The sequence below is a fragment of the Thermobia domestica genome, chromosome 18, assembly GCF_964235325.1.
Source record: "Thermobia domestica chromosome 18, izTheDome1.hap1.1, whole genome shotgun sequence".
Taxonomy (NCBI): domain Eukaryota; kingdom Metazoa; phylum Arthropoda; class Insecta; order Zygentoma; family Lepismatidae; genus Thermobia; species Thermobia domestica.
In genome coordinates, this window is record NC_137471.1 from 46,067,897 (window position 1) to 46,094,973 (window position 27,077).

Here is a 27,077-nt window from a genome sequence, read left to right on the forward strand (position 1 = left end):
GTTATGTTTAATGTGTGGTTACTCTAGGAAAAAAAGCTTATGCATGTTACATCATTTTATTATCAGTTTCTCACGCTGCTGTATAGTTCGGTACGATTATAGTTAATATTCATGGCATCTTTTGGAAGCTTTCGCGTTCCTCACCAAGAGAGCTGTAAAATTTAGTTTTGTTTAAAGAAAGCACTCTTGATTTTTTTTCACACAGACTTGCATTTGTTGCACTTGTGGATATGAAACAAAAGGAGAGAGAGAGAGAGAGAGAGAGTCAGAGAGAGAGTCAAAGAAACACACACACAGAAACACTAGAACAGTTTTTTTTCTTCATGACAACGAGCTATCGCTGTGACTGTGTTCCTCACGCTGTGTGTAAAGCTGCAGGTTGCTCTTGTTTTGTTTTTTCCAGTTCCTGACTCACAAACACTCGCAGTGAGTTGAAGCTGTGTAAAAACGGAGAGGGAACGGTTAAGCATACCATACCATAAACTAAAAACAATCGCTATTAGTAATAAATAGTAAGCTAATTCTGAATAAATACGTCATCAGAAAAACAAAAAGTTATTTCATTATTATATTATTTCGTTTCTTATTAACATAAAAATTATACACTTTCTACAATGTTTTGTAAAGAAAAAAAATTGAACAGGACCGGATGGGATTCGATCTGGTGTCAAAACAGTATAAGAATTACTAGTCCGTCACTCTACCCACTTGACCACACAGATTTTCTTTTGTTGCTTATCTTTTTCTTAAGAAATAAATGCTCATGGCTATAGAGCATGTCACTTCCAAACTTAAGACAACAGTTTTTCTCTTTGTTTATATATTTCCTTATAACATCTTGCTTACAGAAGCTAATTTATATTTGGCAGACAATTTACACCCTAGATTTAAGCCAATAAATGCAATATTTTAGTCCAATTTCCAGTTCCTTCATTCAGCTCTTCTCCTACTAATCTTGTTATTCCCTCTGCAATCGTGCTGTGCTACTCCAGAAATTCCCTCGAAAACATTATTGCCAGTATACACAAAACCGAACATAATTTTGTTTCTTGCTTATATCTTGCTTATATTTTTATTATTTTATTATATTTTTTGGAAATATCTCCTTAGATGGATTGCTTTCTATTATCTCCACGTACTAATAACTGAATTTTACCAATAAACATATGGAAAATGAAATAATTGCGAAAAATTGTGAGTTACAGTATACGCGCAATATTTTTTGCGCATGGGAGTACGTTCTTACAGCAAAATTAAAGAATCGCTTTTGAGAGAATATTATTCATATAATATGTGTTTTTATACTTTGATCCAGGGGCAGAAATGGAATTTTAGAACTAAGGGAACAGCCATTAATAGATAAAATCTGATTGGACTATGTCTTGAGAATACAAACAGAGAGACGCGGGTGAAACCAAACTTTCAATGAGAACCGACTTAGGCGATAGCGATTGTTGCAAAACAAACAGCAACTAAACAAAATTAAGATCACCATTTAAGTTTTCTTTTCGTTACTAATAACCACTGATATTCTTCCTCCTTTTGCACAGGCTTCTACTTACTAAGGGGACGCTATCCCCTCGTATATCTTTGATTTCCACTCCTGTTTTGATTTCAGGCTTTCTAGCAGTGGGAACATTTCTATCCGGGCCCTTTTGACTCGAGACCATTTGTCGCGGGGCACTCTTGACCCGGGCCCTTTTGTCGCGGGGTCATTTTGACCTGGTCCTTTTTTACTACTATCTTTTACAGTTAAAATGCCATATATCGTATTTCTACTGTATGGTTTGTATTTCCATATATATTGTATTTCTACTGTATTTCTACATTCTGGAAAACTATATGGAATGGAAATCAACATCGAAAAGTCGAAAGTCATGAGAATATCCGGAGGAAACACGCCCTAACGGGTTAGAGTAGAACAAAAGAAACTTGAAAAGCTCGAGAATTTCAAGTATCTGGGAAGTATTTTGACAAGAGACGCTTACTGTAACAAAAAGATTAGGTCAAGAATTGCCATAGCCAAAGAAGCATTCAACAAGAAAAGGACACTTTTAACTAGCAGGCTCAATATTGGTCTTAGGAAGAAGTTCGTCAAGTGCTAATTCTGGAACATTGGATTTATGGTTCAGAGACTTGGACATTACGGAAATTAGAGAAGAAATATTTAGAGAAATTCGAAATGCGGTGTTGGAGGAAGATGGAGAAGATAAAATGGACAGAGAGAGTTACAAACGAAGATGTTTTAAAAAGGACAAGACAAGACAGAAGAGGACACTTCTAGCCACCCACCTTCGTAGGAAAGCCAATTGAACTGGACACATCTTGCGAAGAAATTGTCTTCATACCGCCATAGAAAGAAAGATGGAAGGAAAGCGAGGAATAGGAGGAAGAATAACACAACTGATCGATCATTTGAGAAACAGGAGAAAATACTGAGAGTTAAAAGAGGAAGCCGAAGATCAAAAAACGTGGAATAAACATTTCCAGAGCTAAATCTAAAATTAAAAAAAAGCTCTTTACTCTTAGGACCTGCCGCTAGGCATAATACTTAATACAGTATAACCTCGTTAACACGAACTCGCTTAAGCCGAACACTCGGTTAGGACGAACAAAATTTCGGTCCCGGCATCGCTGTACGTTATCTTATAGGAAGTTTTATCGGTTAACACGAATTTCGGTTAGCACGAATTACGAACTAATTTTTAGTCCCTTGAGTCAGTAAATGTTTTCATTTAACACGAACTTGAAATCCTTAGTTTTTTTCCAGATTATTATTCCTATTTTAGATTTCACTCCAGATCAGTTTTTCTCATACAGTATTTATACAGACGAAAATTGCCTTGTAAATAAGAGAAAAACCAGAAACGGGTATCTTTCCTCTCTTATGAGGTGTTGATTCTGTCCTCCGTCAAGCGCTGAACATGCAGGTGCTTGGCAGACGAGCTGGTGACAGCTCGAGACAAAACGTCTTCTCTCCCCTGTAACTCCAAACTGGTGACAGCAGTCATAAATACATTTCGTTACTAGCGGTACCCAACCTGCTAGCGGAGTTGTCAATTTTATAACTTGACCTTGATTTTCTGCGTGGAAACTTTTTTTTTATCTTCGAAGATAGGATAACAAGCTTACTGTAGTGTTTTCACTTTTCACAGGATGATACCGAGACCGAAACTAGTCTCGATCTCGATCTTAACTCGAATTTGAGACCGAGCCGGTGCTTTTCGAAATCGAGACGAGACCAAAACTCTCAGTCTCGTCTCGATACAATTCTGTGGACGGTGTCAAGACGGAGAATAGTCTTGGTCTCGTCTCAAATTTGGAACCGAGACTACTCAGTCTCGTCTCAATACCGTGTTTTCTATGACATACATAACGTACTGTAGTGGTATGTATAGTCTGTATACTGTAGTGCGTATGTATGGAGAAAATGTATTCGTATAATAAAATTTGGGTCCCCGGTTAACACGAATTTTTTTAACACGAACTACTGATTTTTCAGTCCCTTGGAATTCGTGTTAAGCAGGGTTTACTGTAATAATACGTATTTCATATTTTATTAAGCAAATTGACAAGAGCAACACAAGTAGGTACTAGCTTTTTGTACTCTTAAACAACGATATTGTAAGAAGACATTTGATTCCTTGCTTATGAACATCTTAAAATTCTGTCTGGAAAATTGTGATCATATTATTTCATAACAAATTTGCAAAACAAATAAATAGAAAGGATAATGTTAATCATAGTAATGAATAATGAGGCTTGTTTTGTTGAAGTTGTATTGAAACTGGGGATTAATGAACAACTTATATTTTTAATTACACACATGGTATTAAATGTATGTTATTACTCTTAGAAAATGAAATACAGTAAATACTACATGCATATGATGCGGCATTTAAAGAAATACGCAATTGCAATATGAATTGCTTTGAATTGCAATTAAAACACAGTTAATGTTGCTTTCTTAACTCCACGGGAAGAAAAATACCAATACATAGTACTCACGAAACAGCAAATATTATATGGCACCATTTTTTCTATGAACCAGTAATACATACTAAAACTTTACATTTTCAAAAGGAACTATATACATTGAGGGGTTACTTCGAAAAAGTGGACGGGCAACTGCCCCCTCTTTCCCCCTAATTGCCGAACCTGCTTGCTTGCCATAAACTGTAGTTGTTCCTACTTCGTACGTTAATGACGTATTAATTAATATTATGTATACTTTATTATATAGAAGTAGATATAAAATAAATGTCAACAATGTATCTGAATATTTAAATATTCAATTAATAATCTATAATATTCAATATTACTACCATTATCAATACTCACAAAATTTCCATTCTACATGTAGAATCATAATAGAAAGAACTTTAGCTTCCCTGCAAAAGTACATATACTTTGTAACTTAGGATGTAATATAGAATGATTCCATAAATCATTACGTTCAAATATTACATAACATTAGGTGCACTCTAAATATTTAAAAATTACACTTGAATTTGTATAACTCAACTTACTTGGTTAGCTAATAGTAAATGATTAAAAAAAAAAGTTTCGCTCTAAGCGTCAAAATACTGTTTTGAGTATGGAGACATCTAGTGAATCCACAGATCACTTACTCTAACAATCTTTGATAGTCATTTGTTTTTTAACTCCACATTATACGAACATTACTATGTATGTTTTAAACTTTATTTCATTACCCTTGGTTTGATTAAGACATAAGTGCGACAATTGAGTAAGACACATAAATGAACTAATAACCTAGGAATAACATATTTTCTTATTTTATTAAATAATACAATAGACAGATATCGTATGAATGTTTGGTAAGGAGGTAAAATAAGTAGGCTACATATGGAGGTGACATGTTATATTGAAGTCACCTTTTTTGTCTACTATAAGATACCAAATACCACACAGAAATAAAAAAAATAATAATAATAATACGGAGGTGGTACTGTTCCAGTTTAGGTAAACATAGATTTGCAAAATTTGCGGAAGAGAGCTGTTATGTTATTTTGGAAGATCAATGTATAAGTAGGGCCTACTAGAAATATACAGAAATAATGAGCCTTATGCAGAGTCGTTCTGACGCATGATTGGTGCCATACTAAAGGATTCGACTAACATATGTTTCTTGCAGTAATCAGGCATTTAGTATGACGCTAATCATACGTCAAAAAGACTGTGCAGAAGGCGGCTTATCTCTCACATGTGTAGAAAGGTAGAAATACGAAGTGCAAAGTGTACTTTTTACAACGTCATGCTCCTTAAGAGCCTGCCTTACTAAAAATAATACAAAAATTATCATTTTTCATTTGCTTGTTTATTCATCAGTGGAAGGAAATAATGAAATGCAAGTCACCACAATCATAGATAATGCTATTCTACAACAGGAAATATGAACATGAAGAATGTTCAGTGTTGCCATCCATAGAAATTACAGTGTTGCCAGAAAAACAAATTCCCTAAAATCTAAGTTAAAGCAGCGAGTAGAGGAACAAACTCAACTGCATTTGGTTACGTATCATACTGCTTTGGTTTCCTGTGAACTACTTTTTAAATAATAGTTGTATTTAGTTTGTATTAAACAAAATAGTTTTAACGTACAGTTATTAAAACTAAATAATAATGTTAATTAAAAAGTAGTTCACAAGAAACCAAAACAACATGATACGTAATCAAATGCAGTTGAGTTCATTCCTCTACTCGCTGACTTAACTTAGATTTTAGGTAAATTGTTTTTCTGGCAACACTGTAATTCCTATGGATAGCAACACTGAACGTGCTTCAGGTTCATATAATCTGTTGTAGAATAGCATTATCTATGATTGTGGTAACTTGCATTTCATTATCTCCTTTCACTTATGAATAATCAAGCAAAAGAAAATGGTAAATTTCGTATTATTTTTAGTAAGGTAGGCTCTTAAGGAACCCACGGTAATTTGAACTGTTATGTGAAGGAAGTGTACAAAATGATCATAGAAGTGTCGCAAAACTGTTTCACACACAAGGCATGTGTTTTATGCTATGTGAGCCAGTGTTCGTAGGTTTTCTTAAGAAAATTTTCCGCGACTGACACAAACTTTTCCCTTTTCTTGTCAATTTTTCCCTATTTTGTTGAGTACCCAATTCCTATGACGGAAGTTACATGATAAAATTAATTTAGATATATTAAAGGAAGTGCAAATTGCATTTGTTATATTCATTTGCTTTTTGCTTCTATTTTAAAAATAAACCAAAAAAAAAAAAAAAAAAAAAAACAAATACACACAAATATACCCACTCATCAATGGGAGCAAATTAAGCTACATTCAACGCACACAAACACCCTCACACAAAATTGCTATTGTATTAGTTCACTTTTGAAGAAGAAAGAAGAATTAAGCATTTGTAGTGACCAATCAGTCAGCGCGAGAATTTCCCTGGATTTTTACGTTTTATGGAAAAAAAATTCCCTTTTTCCTCGGTGTTAAATTTACCTGTGAAATTTCCCTAGATTAGGGAAATTTCCCTGAAACTACGGACACTGATGTGAGCTGCTTTTCCACTATCGTCGTCTATACAGACATAAAGCTATCAATATGTTATTTTTCAGTAAGTTTTGCAATGCCAGAGAACACACACAAGCATCCTTCGTACAATATAACAGGATGTTTAGTTACATTTCACAAGTTTGCCGCATTGTGCTTAATTATGACACAGAAGGAAAGACAACTGAAATATATATAGTCGTAAAAAATGTCCATTTTATTTTATTTTATTTTATTTTATTTTATTTATTTATTTATTTATTTTTGTCCAAGACAAGCCTTTTATTGCTACTTAGAAAGTATTTATTACTTTTTTTGTTTTGTACAAGACAGAATGTCAATTGCTACTTAAACGGTATTTATTATTTATTCTGTCGAATACTGAACTTTAATTGCCATTTAAACAGTATTTATTATCTTTTGTCCAAGATTGAATTCTAATTGCTATTTAAACAGTATTTATTAATTTTCTGTCCAAAACTGACTTTTATTTGGTATATTAAATATAATATATAAAGCCTGCACAATATAATATTTCATAGTACGCTTATATAACATTGAAAGGTGTATCCTATGCCAAGTTTGATCTCGATCAGGTGAGTTCGTTTGAACTTGCATGATAGAAAGCAGTGATTGCCAATAGGAAGTCAACCAGCAAGTTGTAGCAATTAGCCCGTGGCGGTCTGTGTCATTACTATCTTTATCGATCATTTTTATTGTTTCACGATTCTTTCTAGCGGATAGTGAATAGATAAGTAGACTGCCAGTGATTTCTGAAATAAAAAGTAGCCTCAAATTTAAGAAGGTTGGTCACCCTTAATCAGGGGCGCACTCATGCGGGGGGGATCTATCGGATCCGGACCCCTTCCGAAAAAAACATGGTAACTTGTCTCACATTTTCATATTTTTTAAAGAAAATTATACTTGTTTAGCAGGGAAATCACTGATAGCATAAAGATTTGGTCTTATTCATCTGTAGATTTAATCTTATAAAACACTCTACACTTTTTTTTTTTTTTTTTTTTTTTTTTTGGAAAATATATGTGGCAATACTTAATAAATACTTATGGCGTTTTCGGGTGTAAGAACACCATTTCAATACTACATAGATGTGACACCTTGTAGTATTGGACCCACCTAAATAAATACTTTGAACCCTTCCCAACAAAAATTTCTGGGTGTGTAATGCCCACATATTTGCGGATCCCAAACGTTTTAGATATCCTCTGATCTGATTGGCCGATACAGATACGATATCACGAGTCATGATCTACATATAGCACAAAGTAAACAGTAACTGTTGTCGGCTCTGGTAGGTGAGTGGGCTAGCGCAACCTGCTAGTAAGCAAGATCGTTTTTGACGTGTTTTCAAATCCTGCCTACGGACAGTTTTTTTTTTTTACTATTTTTTAAAATTTTTATAACACTTCTTTCGTTACAATAAGATTAAAAATAATATTCAAAAAGTGATTTAACGATTATTTTTTAAAATTTTCATTAAACTTCTTTCATTAAATAAGTTTGCCCTTGTACTATATAAATCCACAGCAAATGTAATAGTAGTAGTTGTAAGTTTGCCCTTGTACTATATAGATTCACAGCTAATGTAGTAGTAGTTGTAGTAGTATTAGTATTAGTAGTAGTAGGAACGGGTTAGAAGCCCCGCAGGGGTTGTTTGGGTTCTGTTCTCGACATCAAATTGGCAAGAATGCTGAAACGTTTCGGATCGGCAAAAATGCTACCTGCCCCTGATATACAGTGTTCTTGATTTTCAGGGAGAAGTCAAATTAAAGACGAAAAATAAACTAAAATTGAGTATTTACCTCAATATGGGCACAGATAAGGAATATACAGACAATAAACTCTTAATAAAAACTTGAAATTACGAGACGGAACTATATAGTAGTTGGAGGTTTCTAACGGGGAGGAAGCAGTAGTTGCAGCTGTACAAGATTTCTTTAGATTCAAAGGTACTTACTGCCTAGGTGAATTAAAATTGTTCTAGGATAGTTTTGAGTTGGGTTCACTTGATACGGAAGTATTTATCATACGACTTCACGTTTCTGATATGCAGTCGAAAAACATTAGAGAAATTTAAGGTAATGAACGGAACGGAAGCGATTGAAGCTATCACAACGATGTAATAACAATAATAATAATAATAATAATAATAATAATAATAATAATAATAATAATAATAATAATAATAATAAAATCTCTGATCCACAACTTTTTTTTTATTTTCCTGTTAATTCGTTTCACCAGCAGATTTTTTTTCTCTCACGTATCACAGTGCTACAGCTGAATCAAGAAATGCTGCGAAAATTACGGAAAAGAACGTGTTCTATCTCCAGGAATTGCCATAGGATACATTCTGACATGGAAAAGAACATACGTTTGCTGTTTTACACGGTAGGGTAACGATGATACGATATTTGCTCCGAGAAAATCGTCGGTGAAGGGGCCATGTGAGGTAACTCGAAAAATCGTGATTTGAATTATGAACACGATCCATCCTTTTATTTAACTTGCTCGATCAGCACAAAACATTCACAACTGAAGTCCTTACATTAACGGAGACACGAACTTTCTGGAAATGGCATATCTTAAAACGAGCAGCACGCCATATCGTTAAACGGGAAAATTTAAATCACTCTTCTATAAAACAATAATAATAATAATAAAATACGCCACTTTTCCCCTTCATCGACGAATTGTGCGATAAATGCTTCTGTGACAAATAGACCTAAATTAGAGAATCAAGTTATACTGGGGTGGGGGAACACTGAACAATTTCATGGTAATTTACCTCATAAGCAAACGGTTCGCAACGAATGGAAGAAACTTTACATGGAATCGAAACCTCAATATGTTGTTCAACACTCGGTGCAAGCACTGCGCGATATCTGGTATAGAATGGATGCTACGTGCGTGGAAATGAACACGTGTGTTCTGTTCAGAGTCACCCACGATCGAGAGGTGAAACTGAACAAGGGAGGGGTGACACTGAACATTAAAAAAAAAGCACTAAAAATATGCAGAAATACTAAACATATATATTTTAGGGAAGAATAATCTGTATGTACAATACGAAGCAAAAAACCTGCAACATGAAAGTTTAAGTTCATTGTGAAACTACGCCAACAACATAGGCAACCAACCTAACGTCTTTGTGGCACTGATCACGCCAGGATAACCTTCGGCTTCGTCCCCCTGCACACGTCGTCTGGAGCAAGAAATGCATAGACCACGTGACTACAAATCACAAATTTCTCACAAGATGGAGTAATAGATTGAGGTTCTTCTCATTTTACATCCTCAGTTTTAAAGAGAGAGAAAGAGAAAAAGGTCAACGTGATAAAAACTAAATAAAGAGGAATATGCGAAATATAAAGGAAAAGAAAACGTGCGCATATATTGACAAATGACACATGCACTTCAAAGGAGACCACCTCAAATTTGGTTATGAACCATATATAATAACTGTGAGAATCAGCGAACCACAAAGACATAATTACACACAGTAAGTGTTATATAACACTTATTTATTTAAATAAATAAAAATGCTTGCAGAAAGCTGAAAATGTCTTTAAAATCTCAACCATAACTGAAACAAGAGATTACTTCTCTATTGTTTTTCTTCGTAGCATCCATCTACATGGAGAAATGAGAAAGAGAGAACATCTTAAGAGATTCGCACGTATACAATATCGGAAACTGCTAAATGGAAAAAATTACAGTCTTTGGATGGGATTCGAACCCAGAACCATAGTATTAGAAATCCCACACTCTACCGATGTAGCTAGTCTGACAGTAATACCCTGTTCCTCCATCATTACCTATGAAAGATGGAATGGAGTCTGCAGAAAACTACGTCTAACATGTCCACGACAGACAGCCTATAACCTATGTCTAATTGGTACTTAAAAAAGCTAGTTCTACACGTGCATAGAAAAGTAAAATCAAATGAGTAGTTAGTACACATCACTTTGTCTGTCTCACTCTATCTCTGATTATAGAAATCGAGGAAGAAGAAAAAAGTATAGAGGTGAGAACATAGGAACAACAAGCAAACATATAAGTTGCAGGAAACTGAATATCAAGGGGAGAGAGAGAGAGAGACATAGAGACAGAGAGAAAAATAGAGGAACGGAGCAAATGATTTAATATACATCGGAAAAGAAGGTTCACAACTGTGCTATACATTTAATGTATTGAATACTCTGCAGGCCCGTATCCACGGGGGGGCTAGGGAGGTCGGCCCCCCTAAACTTTGGCCGGCCCCAATAAAGGTTTCACGATAGGCTTGCAAATGAACTATAATATGGTGATGAAGTATAATATGATTGGGTTGGGCTCCCCCTAACTTCGGCCGCCCCCCCCCCCTAAATTTTTGGGCTGGCTACGGGCCTGATACTCTGTTTCTTCTAAATTGCTTGCTAGATGACAAATATTAATTTGTAAAAACGTAGCAAATGCCCTCGTTGTCTTGTTTTCTTACTGTTTCAGTAATAGTGGAAAACGTGGTTTATGCAACATAATAAATTACTAATTTTCCCACAACAATCATGTAGATGTTGTTGATGATTTTGAGTTTAACGTCCGTTCAGCAGCGAGACTATATGAGACGTGGACCTACTTATTAACGTGGAATCCGAACCATATGAGCTGCTGCCGGGAATCGAAGCAACCATGTACTGTTGGTAAGAAATTTCTAAGCAAAAGAAAAAACTGATCAGCAAAATACATAAAACGATAGTCCTGCAAACTATTACTTAAAGAGAATTTATTGTAAAATCAATACATCCATGTGGCGGTATATAGTCGTAAAGTGATTAGAAAACTTAATATTAAACTGTCGATCACATTGTTTTACTTATTTGAATTCAATGTCGTATAGATTCGGTTTTAGCTCTAGATTTCAGCGTTCTCACTTCGATTCTTAACTTGTTGGAAATATGCATTAATCGAAATTATAAAAGTATACGAAATTTAACTAGCTAAAAGAAGAGAATAACATAAAAATCCGGATTAGAGTACGTCGTCGCCAACATGTGCTTTTATTTCAGGGAGCATAAAGTCGAGAAGATCAACATTTTTTTTACCATTAAGTCGGCCTATAATTCGATGGATACCACCTCAACCTGCAGTCTCGCATATCCATTCCCAACAGTGAATCGTCACATGACCCATTCGCGCTGAACGGGCCATATATTGTGGATCAAACCGTCTTCCAGATGGGCGATACACACGTGTTGGCCCAAAGTTTCCAGTGGAAAATATTTTCTCATCTGTAAAGACAACAGTGCCCCAGTGACAAGTAATATTTAGCTCTGCAAACGCCAGTCTATCGACTTTGTGATCTTCTGTCAATCTCTCCTTAACAGCAGCCCGGAAGGACCTTAAGCCTGCGGCCCGAAGTCGCCGTCGGACTGTAGTTACATCACCTGGAAAGGCGGTAGACTGCTGCAGTTGTCGGGCACACATGAAAGGCTGTCGACAGCATTGATCAACTAATCGTTGGTCTTGTGTCGGTGAGGACACTCGTGGCCGACCACTTCCAGATTTTCGAGTTAGACTTCCAGTTTCCTCATATTTTTTTTCCACCATCTGAACGCTGTTGCACGATGCACGCCTAATCGATCGCCTGCTTCAGGAACACTCAATCCCGCATGTTCAATAAGAGCGATAACACTCTCACGTACAGAATGATCATATTGCGCCATTCTTACACAAAAGTAAAAGTGCTAAAAACGTCTTTGAATATACGATAATGCACAATATTGCTATACATGACGTCGTATTATGAAAAACATGCGCAGAAGAAGTAGATGTGCCTGTAATCAACTGTTGTTGCACGCAAAAATACTCACTCACTGTTAGTAACAAAATATTTTCCATTTTTTTTAAAATCCAATACATTAGAATATAGTAGCAGTTACTATCTTTCAAGAACATAACTTCCATCGAGTGGTGGGCATAAACAAAAGCTCGTAACTATGCAACAGTTAACTTCCATCAAAACCCCCGAAGCACTTTACAGATTTAATCTGATTTATTTGTGCAATTTAGATACATATAAGATTACAACTTGTCTGGGAAATTTGTTCATACTCGTCTAAAACAGTTCTATTCTATTATTCGCCACTCGTATACATTATATGACAAACAACAAAACAGAAACAAGTAAAGTGCAAATACTCTAGACAATATTTTTCAAAACGTACTAGAGAATTAAGATATAGCCGAGCGGTTTAGTAGAGTAGTCTACTACCTCCGCCTTCTCGTGTTCAAACTCACCTGAGGTTTGTGTCTATTCTCTGCTTTCTTTCTTGTGCTTTCACAACGAACGTTTTTTTCTATAATTCCTATAAGCTATGACTTGCAAACCCTAAACAAAATGCACATGTTTATTGTAATACTCTAATCCGGATTTTTATGTTATTCTCTTGTTTTAGCTAGTTAAATTTCGTATACTTTTATAATTTCGATTAATGCATATTTCCAACAAGTTAAGAATCGAAGTGAGAACGCTGAAATCTAGAGCTAAAACCGAATCTATACGACATTGAATTCAAATAAGTAAAACAATGTGATCGACAGTTTAATATTAAGTTTTCTAATCACTTTACGACTATATACCGCCACATGGATGTATTGATTTTACAATAAATTCTCTTTAAGTAATAGTTTGCAGGACTATCGTTTTATGTATTTTGCTGATCAGTTTTTTCTTTTGCTTAGAAATTTCTTACCAACACTACATGGTTGCTTCGATTCCCGGCAGCAGCTCATATGGTTCGGATTCCACGTTAATAAGTAGGTCCACGTCTCATATAGTCTCGCTGCTGAACGGACGTTAAACTCAAAATCATCAACAACATCTACATGATTGTTGTGGGAAAATTAGTAATTTATTATGTTGCATAAACCACGTTTTCCACTATTACTGAAACAGTAAGAAAACAAGACAACGCGGGCATTTGCTACGTTTTTACAAATTAATATTTGTCATCTAGCAAGCAATTTAGAAGAAACAGAGTATCAGGCCCGTAGCCAGCCCAAAAATATAGGGGGGGGGGGCGGCCGAAGTTAGGGGGAGCCCGACCCAATCATATTATACTTCATCACCATATTATAGTTCATTTGCAAGCCTATCGTGAAACCTTTATTGGGGCCGGCCAAAGTTTAGGGGGGGCCCGGCCTCCCTAGCTCCCCGTGGAGACGGGCCTGCAGAGTATTCAATACACTAAATGTATAGCACAGTTGTGAACCTTCTTTTCCGATGTATATTAAATCATTTGCTCCGTTCCTCTATTTTTCTCTCTGTCTCTATGTCTCTCTCTCTCTCCCCTTGATATTCAGTTTCCTGCAACTTATATTTCTGCTTGTTCTTCCTGTGTTCTCACCTCTATACTTTTTTCTTCTTCCTCGATTTCTATCGTCAGAGATAGAGTGAGACAGACAAAGTGATGTGTACTAACTACTCATTTGATTTTACTTTTCTATGCACGTGTAGAACTAGCTTTTTTAAGTACCAATTAGACATAGGTTATAGGCGGTCTGTCGTGGACATGTTAGACGTAGTTTTCTGCAGACTCCATTCCATCTTTCATAGGTAATGATGGAGGAACAGGGTATTACTGTCAGACTAGCTACATCGGTAGAGTGTGGGATTTCTAATACTATGGTTCTGGGTTCGAATCCCATCCAAAGACTAATTTTTTCCATTTAGCAGTTTCCGATATTGTATACGTGCGAATCTCTTAAGATGTTCTCTCTTTCTCATTTCTCCATGTAGATGGATGCTACGAAGAAAAACAATAGAGAAGTAATCTCTTGTTTCAGTTATGGTTGAGATTTTAAAGACATTTTCAGCTTTCTGCAAGCATTTTTATTTATTTAAATAAATAAGTGTTATATAACACTTACTGTGTGTAATTATGTCTTTGTGGTTTGCTGATTCTCACAGTTATTATATATGGTTCATAACCAAATTTGAGGTGGTCTCCATTGAAGTGCATGTGTCATTTGTCAATATATGTGCACGTTTTCTTTTCCTTTATATTTCGCATATTCCTCTTTATTTAGTTTTTATCACGTTGACCTTTTTCTCTTTCTCTCTCTTTAAAACTGAGGATGTAAAATGAGAAGAACCTCAATCTATTACTCCATCTTGTGAGAAATTTGTGATTTGTAGTCACGTGGTCTATACATATTTCCAACAAGTTAAGAATCGAAGTGAGAACGCTGAAATCTAGAGCTAAAACCGAATCTATACGACATTGAATTCAAATAAGTAAAACAATGTGATCGACAGTTTAATATTAAGTTTTCTAATCACTTTACGACCATATAAAGCCACATGGATGTATTGATTTTACAATAAATTCTCTTTAAGTAATAGTTTGCAGGACTATCGTTTTATGTATTTTGCTGATCAGTTTTTTCTTTTGCTTAGAAATGTCTTACCAACAGTACATGGTTGCTTCGATTCCCGGCAGCAGCTCATATGGTTCGGATTCCACGTTAATAAGTAGGTCCACGTCTCATATAGTCTCGCTGCTGAACGGACGTTAAACTCAAAATCATCAACAACATCTACATGATTGTTGTGGGAAAATTAGTAATTTATTATGTTGCATAAACCACGTTTTCCACTATTACTGAAACAGTAAGAAAACAAGACAACGCGGGCATTTGCTACGTTTTTACAAATTAATATTTGTCATCTAGCAAGCAATTTAGAAGAAACAGAGTATCAGGCCCGTAGCCAGCCCAAAAATATAGGGGGGGGGGGCGGCCGAAGTTAGGGGGAGCCCGACCCAATCATATTATACTTCATCACCATATTATAGTTCATTTGCAAGCCTATCGTGAAACCTTTATTGGGGCCGGCCAAAGTTTAGGGGGGGCCCGGCCTCCCTAGCTCCCCGTGGAGACGGGCCTGCAGAGTATTCAATACACTAAATGTATAGCACAGTTGTGAACCTTCTTTTCCGATGTATATTAAATCATTTGCTCCGTTCCTCTATTTTTCTCTCTGTCTCTATGTCTCTCTCTCTCTCCCCTTGATATTCAGTTTCCTGCAACTTATATTTCTGCTTGTTCTTCCTGTGTTCTCACCTCTATACTTTTTTCTTCTTCCTCGATTTCTATCGTCAGAGATAGAGTGAGACAGACAAAGTGATGTGTACTAACTACTCATTTGATTTTACTTTTCTATGCACGTGTAGAACTAGCTTTTTTAAGTACCAATTAGACATAGGTTATAGGCGGTCTGTCGTGGACATGTTAGACGTAGTTTTCTGCAGACTCCATTCCATCTTTCATAGGTAATGATGGAGGAACAGGGTATTACTGTCAGACTAGCTACATTGGTAGAGTGTTGGATTTCTAACACTATGGTTCTGGGTTCGAATCCCATCCAAAGACGGTACTTTTTTCCATTTAGCAGTTTCCGATATTGTATACGTGCGAATCTCTTAAGATGTTCTCTCTTTCTCATTTCTCCATGTAGATGGATGCTACGAAGAAAAACAATAGAGAAGTAATCTCTTGTTTCAGTTATGGTTGAGATTTTAAAGACATTTTCAGCTTTCTGCAAGCATTTTTATTTGTTTAAATAAATATGTGTTGTATAACACTTACTGTGTGTAATTATGTCTTTGTGGTTTGCTGATTCTCACAGTTATTATATATGGTTCATAACAAAATTTGAGATGGTCTCCTTTGAAGTGCATGTGTCATTTGTCAATATATGCGCACGTTTTCTTTTCCTTTATATTTCACATATTCCTCTTTATTTAGTTTTTATCACGTTGACCTTTTTCTCTTTCTCTCTCTTTAAAACTGAGGATGTAAAATGAGAAGAGAAATGAGAAGAACCTCAGTCTATTACTCCATCTTGTGAGAAATTTGTGGTTTGTAGTCACGTGGTCTATGCATTTCTTGCTCCAAACGAAGTGTGCAGGGGGACGAAACCGGAGGTTATCCTGGCGTGATCAGTGCCACAAAGACGTTAGATTGGTTGCCTATGTTGTTGGCGTAGTTTCACAATGAACTTAAACTTTCATGTTGCAGGTTTTTTGCTTCGTATTGTACCAGGTATGATCTGTCCAATAAGAACAAAGGAAGAGATTTACTAAAGTCAAAATAAAATCAATAATATATCTACTGTGTATTAAAACTCCTTGGGGAACGTAGACTCCGTAGAACAAAGCAATGCTGACATGTGCTCACGCACTGGTTCTGCATCGTCCACAGATAAAAAGTACATTGTCACCAGTGCTCACACAGACTATGCGGTACCAACGGCTGCATCTTGAACATTGGATCCAGTTACCTATTGCAGCTAACCCAGGACAGAGTGCTTGCAGCATTACATCACGTAATTAACGGAACATTTTCTCCTTTCTCGGCGCATGTCACGAACACTGCATTTGAACAACCTATGTCTGCCACAACACGCTTTGGTTTATTGTTGAAAGGTAGGTCAGTCTCTTCCACGTTGTAGATGTGTTCCGGAGAGTTGACCAAGCCAGTGCAGGAGATCAAAATATTCTGTGACAACTTCCTTGTTGAAACCTTTTGCTCGTGTAAGAGATAGCTGTTTCAGGGTTCGTAATAATAATTCAGGGTTTCGTTTGAGAAACAATCGAAGCCAATCTTTTTCCGTCGATCGCGTCCGTGTTGAAAGGATGTTTCAGTGCTTTCTTTTCAGCGTAATCAAATGCGGCTTTTCTTACATTTTGCGGTGTTATAGGGAAAGCTTTCCGTGCCATCTTGAGCAACAAGTTTGCCATTTCGTCTTCCTCTTCTTTCCCAAACACGGGCTGACCTCCTTGTGACCTACTGACAGATTTCAACCGCAAGTGTAACGTGCCCTTGAGTATCTCGTATTTCTCGGCAGCCTGGTAGAGGGACAGTTTTTTTTAAAATTTTCTCGAAGGCTTGCGCCATTGTTTGCTCATTCCATCGTTCGTACCTTGTGCCATTCTTTACTCTCTTGTAGTCTCTGGGCACCTGTAATGAAACATGAAACCCTGATAAGGCACTGTATACAAATTGGACAGTGAAAACATCATAACAGCAATACAAAGCTGTGTTCAGTGTCATCCCATCAAATCTGTTCAGAGTAGCCCCACAACGCAGGTTGTCGCTTAAGTGTTCGTAATTTTTCACAGATGGCAGCACCAGTCAGCATGTAGCAGTCAAGCATGACTAAATCCCCGCCAAACTTCCATGCATCAACAACGTGGTTCTGTGCTGTCTCTCATAGAAATTAAACACTATATACACAAGGTCTCAAACTACAGTTTGGCTATTTTATTACTTGATCCTTACATTTGTGTTTGTCTCTTTCGCTTTCTTCTCCAAAACAAACGTGAGTTCCTCACATCGCACGAATATTTAGTTCACCACACAAACGTCTTCGAATTCCACCACTTTCTACCAAACTCAAGGTGGCGGTTTTTGGAAACGGTGGATGTTCATAGTCGCCCGCCGTTCAGAGTCCCCCCACCCCACTCTATATTTTTGACTAGCCTTTGGCTAGCTGGGGCTCCACCCTCAGACCCCTGAGTCTGCTCGGCCTACGGCCTCGCATTTCTTATCTATCAGCCTTTGCACCAACTGTGAATTTCGAGAACTTGCTCTCCATATTTCCTAAATTTGCCCATCCGGGGGCTTCGCCCCCACATACTGTCTTTGCTCGGCCTACGGCCTCGCACCTCTTGAACCCACAATTCTATCGTTTATTTTCCTATTTGAACTATCTAAATGATAAGATTTTGTATCCCAAGAAAACACCCATTTAAATAGCATGGGAATTTTTCATCCATCTTTAGACCCCCCCCAATTAAAAATATTCACTTTTGGCAACTTTCCTGTCGGTTAGTCCTGGAAGGCTACAATCATGCCAAATTTCATCATTCTAATCCTGCCGCAAGTGCCTAACATTTTGGGGTGTGGAAGACGTCCCATATAAAATGAGAAAAAATTTCAGTTCCCCATAAAACCACTCTCGGTTGGAAATTTTTATTTCTGATGATTTACTTAGGTAACACGAAAGGACACGTACAAGCATACCGAATTTCAAGTTTTTATTCCAATTCTTAGTACCTAAAACTTGAGATTATAAGTAAAAAGAAAGGGCCCATTTAAATAATATGGGGAAATTCTTCATCCCCTCTTTAGACCCCCTAAAAGTTAAAAACATTCACCTTTGGCAATTTTCCTGTGGGTTAGTCCCGGAAAGCTACAATTATGCCAAATTTAATCATTGTAGCCTTACAGGACATGCTCAATAATTTATGTCAGCTCATGTAGTTTTATACATAGGATATGGAATGATAGTTTATTTAAAAGATTCTTCTAGTTCTTCTTTTACCTTTCCTCTCTAAACCCACCAAGCCCAAACACCTGATTCTCTCCCTTCTCTAACTGTAACTCAATAGCGACAACAACGCCTCTATCTCGTCCTTACCCGTATATGAATGACTGTTACTTGTGCAACCCTTAGAACGGAAAATGTGCAGTTCTAGCAAGAAGTACGTTTGTATATTTCTTACCCGGGATTGTACTCGTAGGTTTGAACTCTTCATTCTTCAGAGAATCTTAAGTTTTACTGGTAGAAAAATAAACAATTAATTATGCAGCCATTCTTTTTATTTTTAAAAAAAAAAAACTATTACAATTTTGTTTTAATGTTAGGGCTATAGCACGGTTGAAATAAAAGTTGCACTCAGTTTCTCAGGGGAATTATCTGTGAGTATCTGATGAATTTTCCATTGGTTCAGAGGTGTTGGACAACTCTTGCTTTGATCGTTTTTCAATTATTATTTCTGATCATAGGTACCCTTGTTTTTGTATCCTTGGACGTAGCCATCATTATCAGTGACATCTTCACGACCAGCTTTGCCTTTGCCTTTCCCACTTTCGTCAAACCGTTCTTTATGACTGCCGGTGTATTTAGAGGTGTCTGTCAAACGGTCAACCACGGCAGAAGTTGACGCTTTCTGCAACAAGAAAAATATAATAAAATTAACCTTCTAATCCTTACAAGAGAACATGCCAACGAATACGTATCTAAGATAAGATAAAATGTTGAACTTATATTTACCTTCTTATAAGCCTACAACTTGCAACAAATCTATTTTTGCACACGCATAAGGGAAGGTTGCCAGATTGAACTGAAGACAAGATACATTTATGTAATTGTGAACGTAAATTTTAAACTGGATTTCTGTATGTTTTTCTCACAATTATACCTTTAACCACTATCACACACGGTGTTATTTCAGATTTTGCTTGGGGAACTGGACAAGACTCTCCGATGTAGTATAATTTAACGTTTTTCATTACTAAGGGCGTCCCAATAAAATGCATACACTGTTTAACAATTTTTACATTTTATATTTAGGCCGAAACATTACACTTTTTAACAGCTGATAAATGTTAAAAATGGTATTTTCAGCACCTCCTGACTACCACCGCGACGTAATAGCCTAGCGAACAGATAGATTGGACGGAGAGGCAGTATCGAGTACCCTCCACGCTCACCGGATTTGGCTCCCATGGATTTTTTTCCTGTAGAGACACGTCAAGCACACTGTTTAAAGCACAAGACCAGTTATAATCAATGAGTTGAAAACATTCATTCATATAAAATATCTACATAGTAATGACAGACATCTTATTTTACAAAACAGAATTGACAACAGTTTGTTGTATATTTTACTTGTAACAATCGTAATTTACTTGTAATTTTGAGCCATAATGTATTTTAAATATACACTAGGCAGATTCTGTTAATAGAAGAAGAGAAAGACAATGAACTAATACATTTATAATGTTAATATATATATAAATATTCAAATGTTTTTATGTAATCTAATCTTGATGTCGTCGTCATGACCACATAAATTAAATAGAATTATTCAGTTAGTTAAACAGACATCTTAGAAAAAAATGTATAGAAAGTAAACTGTACGCTTCTCATTTATAATTATTAAACAAAGTGTACAAAATAGTAATTTTTTGTGTTTAATGGCTCAATATTAATGTCTAAGAACCAGGCATTATCGTTATAAATTGTCACATAAAGACCTTGACTGTGCTTTTCACATTAATTTGAAATTTAATGAATAACTTAACGGTGTTGAATATCCGCGCCATTTTTCCTTTTAGATAATCGACTTGTATGTGGAAAATGAAATGAAATCTGTGAGTTTACGTCCCACGGTTATGCCAGTTAGGCTAAAGGAGACAGTGATGATGAGAGATGTGTGAAATGGTGGAATGAAGAAAGTGGGAGGAAACGGGAGATATCAGAGAAAACCAACGCACACAGTGTTTGTCCACCACAAAGTTCACTTGGCGGGGGCTGGGTGACTTGTATGTGGAATTATTTTCCTGTTGTCTTTGAAATGAAATGAAAATTTACTGATTTGTTATTCAAAGTTATTCAAACGCCCCTCACTTAGTGAAAATTAAATATTGCTACTTATAATTTTTACACAGCAAAAAATGAGGTGTTGAAACAGCACGAAATAACTAGTACTTTAGCGTGTTACTTGTGTGTCAATTCAACGCCAAGCACGTCGCCTTAGAGCATATCAAAAATTCCTCGTTACTGTATTTGTATTGTTTTTTATTGGCTGGTACGAGCAAAGCTTTGCAAAATATATTTCACACTTGAGCAAGTAACTAAACACATTCTATATTTTCTGTATCAGTCAACAGTTACACAGAGAGCAGTGCTTCCATTTGTTTTCTTTATCTGTTATGAACAGAAGATGACAGAACTGTTGCCTGTGTAACTCTTGTCAGACGATACACAGGTTTACAACAATATTATTGTGACTGATTACAGAAAACATAGAGCATTATTCGTTACTTGGCACAAGTGCCAAATATACTTCGCAAAGCCTTGCTTATATTGAACGATAAGTATCAATGGAAATTCTCCCAGGTAGTAAAGAGTTATTTGTGATATGCCCGGAAGGCGATGTGCTTGCTGCTGAATTAACACACAAGTAACACGCTAAAGTGGTAGTCATTTTGTGTTGTTTCAACACCTCATTTTTTACAGTGTAGTATTTCACAATTAAAATAAGTAATATTAAATTTAAAAGTAGAAAATTCCTTTAAACAAAAACAAGGGACACTTGATCACATTTGAAGAAGTCACTATAATAACATGATTAATAATTATAGCGTGTTTCAAAGAGAGGAGAAAAATTATTACCCATATAAATCAATTGGCTCAAAAACAAAAATGACATAGGTACTCGACATTGTTAAAGACAATAAATACAGGGTTTATCAGAAAAGACTTTACAACTTTGAAATCTCATATTGATTTATCTTACAGACATGATTTTGGCGTCATTTTGTAGCAAAATACATCAAGGTTTTTACTTAATACCTAAAGAGTTTCAGTGTAACTTCCAGTGGTGATGCGGTACACATTTCATCTGAAGTCGATTTCTTTAGCATTTCCACACAAAATGCCTTATTAGCAGTTCTATCGGTGTCTTCTTTTAATTCTTGCACTATTTGTAATTTGTATGGTTTGAGATGCAACCGTTTTCTCAACACACGCCAAACTGTCAGGTGTGGGGCGCCAAGCTGTACAGAAGCACGCCGGATTGATTTTGCAGGATTGTTCAAAAAACTTTGTCTCACTTGCACTACAACGTCTTCAGATGTACGGGAACGACCTGAAGATTTGTTGTGTTTTACCGAGCATTGAGTTTCAATAATAATAATAATAAAAACATGCTCTGATAAATAGTAGGCCTACTGGGAGGATCTTTACCATACTTTGTACGAAAATTACGTTGCACACTTGTTGCAAACTTGGGTTCTTCAAACCAAATCACACAGCTAGCATGCTCGGGACCATTAAAGGCAGCCATCTTTACTCCAACTGCCGCTAGAGCTTGCCCGTCACTTGTTTCTGAATTAGTATACTACGTAAGTCAAAACTTTATGTATTTTGCTACAAAATGACACTAAAACCATGTTCAAGATAAATGAATAAATCAACATGAGTTTTCGAAGTTGTAAAGTCGTTTTTGATGCACTCTATATATAAATAAATTTAGATAATGAGTTATATAAAATCTACAAACTGTTATCAAATAAAGTAACAACCGTTTCCAGACCTTTTCTTAAGGGCCAGAAATCGGTGTGCAGCTCACGAACACAATAGTTTTGGGTTCCAAAATTTCTGCTGTGACTGCATAAGTAGCGGGAACCAAAATTTCTACACTATTTGAAAGGTCCTGGAAGCAACAAGTAATTTATTTAGGTAGATAGTGGAAGGCACAGTACTTCGTCACTATACTAGTATTTGGTAATATTAATCCTGCGATCTAATCTGCTTATGTTTTATCATCAAATTAAACTAAGTGTTTGTAAAGTGATACTGAAGATTGAAAGATTTTTTTTTGATTGTGACACTAAAAATAATACAAAATTTACCATGTTTCTTTCACTTGCTTTTCATAAGTATACTTACAACAAACAAAGATAATATTATTCTCTAACAGAAAATGTAAACCTGAAGAAATTTCAGTGTTGTCATCCATAGAAATTACAGCGTTGCCAGAATAACATTTCCCACAAATCTAAGTTAATGCAGTAACTAGAGGATCGAATTCAACTGCATTTGATTACGTACCATGTTGTCTTGGAATCCTGTGAACTACTTTTTAAATAATAGTTGTATTTAATTTGTAATAAGCAAAATAGTTTTAACATATAGTTATTTAAATTAAATAATAGTGTTATTTAAAGAGTAGTTCATAGGCAAGGGAGCCGATTCTGGGGAACCGGGAGGCCCGGGCCCCCCCTAAAGCTCATGTGGCCCCCTGATTGTATTTATGAATATACAATAATTGGCTTAATTTGAATGCAATTTGTCTTTACATCCTCGTATATATACCTTCTGCATCTGAGTGCCCGCCCCCAAATTTACAGAGAAATCGGCGCCCTTGTTCACAGGATACCAAAACAGTATAATACTTAATCAAACGCAGTTGAGTTCGTTCTTCTAGTCGTTGTCTTAACTTGGATTTTGGGGAAAATGTTATTCTGGCAACACTGTATTTTTTATGGATGGCAACACTGAAAATCCTTTAGATTCAGAAAAATGTAATTGTTCTGGTAAGTTACATTGTTAAAACCTCTCTGGTTGGACTACTATATCTAATTTTCATAAATTAAAATACCACTTTAAGAGTTACTGTTTATGTGAATATTGAAACTTTTTACTGAATCTACAACGCCAGATCTTACCCAGGCCAGGTCACATTTATGGATGTTGGCGGATTATCTACTTCAACTGAATGTTACCGGAAATCCCCAACCCAACAAGATGATTTACCGGCTCTCTGACAGTGATCGGAATTTAAGTGCAAATTATAGTTTGAATAACTTAACCTTTTCCGCTCGACAGTCACAGCAGACCCAACAACCTAAATACTGAGTTGCCCTCACATAAAGTGGCTATGTTTTTTTAGGGCCAAAGCGGGACAGTTTTCCTAATCACTGATTTCGGGCAAGTCACTCTCGGTAAGGTATTTATCAGGCTTAAATTATATAACTATTAGAATTAAAATATAAATTATTAAATTGATTACTGTAAATTATTTTATGTAGAGCAGTTTGATTAATTAAGAGATTTTGATACTAAATTATATTTATCACGCTTTCTAAATCTTCTCGGTATCGCCTTTAGGTTTTACAACTAGTCCATAAAGCAGATTGCAATGTGCTTACAGTAACGATCTCTGGAACCACAGTTAACCATGAACACTTATGAGACAAATGTATTTTCTTCAGTAGATCTAGACGCAGCATGATGGTGTAAAAATTTCCTACATGTTTTCGATGCTGGCTTCTCGTACTTATAGGTATTTCAAAATAAGCATTTGTAGCGTCGGAAAGCCCGTTGCACAAATATTGCACAAAATTTTTATCTCGCTCCACGAAAATTATTTGATTAACGACAATTAGCTTTGCTAACTACGCTATAGAACATTGTTTCCTTAAAAATCTAAAACAGGAAAAATAGAAAGAACATATGGAAGTCAGACATCCTTCTCCTAGCTCACTCAGTTCCTTCGTGCTGCCTTACTTTTTTCTCTCAGTTGAAAGATTTGTTTTGTTGTGTCTGTTTTCACTTTCCCTTCAAACGTTGATTTCGTCTGGTGAGAATATTTAACCTATCATCCCGTCCGTCTGGAGAAGATATAATTTTCTTTTTAAGAAAAGGAACGGATACTTATTTTAGTTATCTTAGTTTTAAATTAAGAGAAAAGACAAGAATATTCCAAATTAAATTTTATTTTGTCCAGGGGTGAAAAGGTTATTTTTACTCGTCTGTAATATATTCTGTATGAACTAACGCAAAGTCTAATTTCCTTGCAACAGACTCACAAGTGTTCGATTATAAATTCTATTACTCACACTGTTTTTTTACAGTTTTCGTCATACAACTTGTCACAGACTATAAGTTACTACTTCCGTAGTGCATGTATGAAGTTTGATCTGATCTTTTAAACTTTTCAAGTTGTATTTGGTACATAATGTGTTTAGTTAACAGTGAAGTAATTAAAGTCGTCATCCTAAATTTTTACTTTCCGTAACCAGATGTGATCTTTGTACACATGAGGTAAAGTAGCAAACCTCTCAATATTATCATAGCACTGTATAAAAATATCAAATGTACAGGAAGAATTTAAGAAACGCTATTCGTTCCCTTGCGCAAACTCAGAACTCAAATTTCGTTTTACAGATAATCAAGCTCCAATCAGGTAAGACTAGAGCTTACCCCTGATACATCCGACACTGCCGTAGTGCCTGGTGCAATTGATAAGGTTTTAACAAAAACCTATTGCACCCTCTCTCTTGTTGGGGAATTATGCCAGGACATCGAGACGCAGACATTACGTCTGTTGCTCCTTCGGGAGAAAACTACCAAGTTGTCGACAAGGACTTACTGTCCGTTGCAGCCCCGAACTGCTATCGGAAGAGTTCTTCGAACTTCATCTCCGAAAGAGACAGTTCATCTCCTGTCACGCCTTATTACCGACGAGTGCTACTCTGATGTGTCGGTACTGACTCTTAATTGACATCTTATAGCGTATGAACTGATTGGCGGATACTTTAGTACCACGGTCACCTAAGTTAAGAATTCCATCTTTTAACTTTATTACGAACAGTGCGTGTGTTATCATTATTCAATCATCAATGTTATCATCAGCTTTGCAGTACTATTTGTGAGTATGCAGCCCAACCTAGAACTTATTGGCTGCTATTAAGATTTTTCTATCAATCTCCAAGAAGTGTGCTATTAGCGGATCCAGTACGATCCATCACTAACGCTAAACTGATTTGGCTCCGAAAAGCTTCCTAAGTAATATTTCCAGTTTGCTTGTGCTAAGACTGTTACACATTTTTTGAGACCTCATGTAGGATGCATCCTGTTGTTGTATAAATTCTACGGACTTATTCGAGCCAAATAATAAAACAATTTCTACCTCTAACTATTTGTGTCGATTACATCATTTCAATTTCTCACAATATTTCCTTATCTGAATTTCTCATCGTTTTCTCGAGACATCTATTAACGCCTCATTCATCGGCGTGCGAGCGCTATAGTCTACTGGGGAAGCAGAACAACCTGTGGAATAAAGTCCCGTCGGATGCCGTTCCATTGGGTGCTGTATTTTATCATTCACCTCACCTCTATGCCAAGACGTACAGACCAGAAGACCAGTCTGTGCGAAGTCCCAATGCTCAGGATTCTAATGATGTACCAAGTCCAGTGACGACATCATCTGGCACCAAGTCCTAGTAATCGTTCTTCTTCCCTGTCTTGTTTTTCAGCCGCTCGAAATACAAGTGAGTAATTGTAACATCAGTTTGTGATTTAGTACAGTTATCCTGTATCTCATAGTGTCTGATGAAGCCAAAGAGTTAGTTGGTGGAACTGTAACACATATTTAATTTTTAATGAAAATATGATTTTGTTCAGCAAACAATTGGTGTGTATGTGATTTAATGTGTTAAGTGAAGCCCGCTATCTGCTGGGTACGAAACGGCTATAGTGGTGGCCCAGGAGTTTTTACCATCTCGACTTCCAGAGTGCCTGGCGGTAGGACTATGGACCTTAGGTGGGTTACAACAGTTTATTTAGTATTTCAATGTATTATCTGTCAGGAAAGTAAATGTACACCTATTTTTCGAGTCTGGCATTCCTGCACTCCATCCGTGGAGAGTATGAGAATTAAATCAATCAAATGTTTACTGAGGGGCAAAAAGAAAAGTTTAATCTGAATAAGACATTGCAAGGGGCACAAGCTGTGAATACGAATAGTGCATAGTGTAAATAAAGGACGACACCGAAAGAGAAAGCCAGAAACAGCTGTTAAACTTAGAAAAAAGAGTAAAAATTGTTGAAGTGGGAACATAAAACACAAATATAACAAATACGCCGACAACAAAACGTTCACC

At 36.2% G+C, this 27,077-nt stretch overlaps 3 protein-coding genes across 5 annotated transcripts in view; 1 reads left to right on the forward strand and 2 right to left on the reverse strand.

Annotated features, from left to right (window-relative positions):
• LOC145674791 (uncharacterized) overlaps positions 1 to 4,652 on the reverse strand; it is a 146,753-nt gene extending 142,101 nt beyond the window's left edge. The window contains exon 1 of one of the 3 annotated variants that reach the window (XM_081745006.1): positions 4,530 to 4,652. Coding sequence is in view for 2 of the 3 variants with exons in the window: in XM_081745005.1 (XP_081601131.1) it covers positions 4,342 to 4,405 (64 nt within the window). In the remaining variant the exon portion in view is untranslated. Of the gene's footprint in view, positions 1 to 4,341; positions 4,480 to 4,529 lie in introns of those variants that run through there. The other 2 variants (XM_081745007.1, XM_081745005.1) reach the window with 2 other exon arrangements.
• Positions 1 to 27,077, forward strand: part of LOC145674792 (uncharacterized) — an 80,245-nt gene that overhangs the window by 10,804 nt on the left and 42,364 nt on the right. The window lies entirely within an intron of this gene.
• The window catches only part of LOC145675988 (tubulin polymerization-promoting protein homolog), a 38,457-nt gene continuing 30,579 nt past the window's right edge, over positions 19,200 to 27,077 (reverse strand). Inside the window, exon 4 of the mRNA XM_081746820.1 lies at positions 19,200 to 19,567. Coding sequence (XP_081602946.1) covers positions 19,388 to 19,567 — 180 coding nt within the window. The 3' untranslated portion in view covers positions 19,200 to 19,387. The remainder of the gene's footprint in view (positions 19,568 to 27,077) is intronic.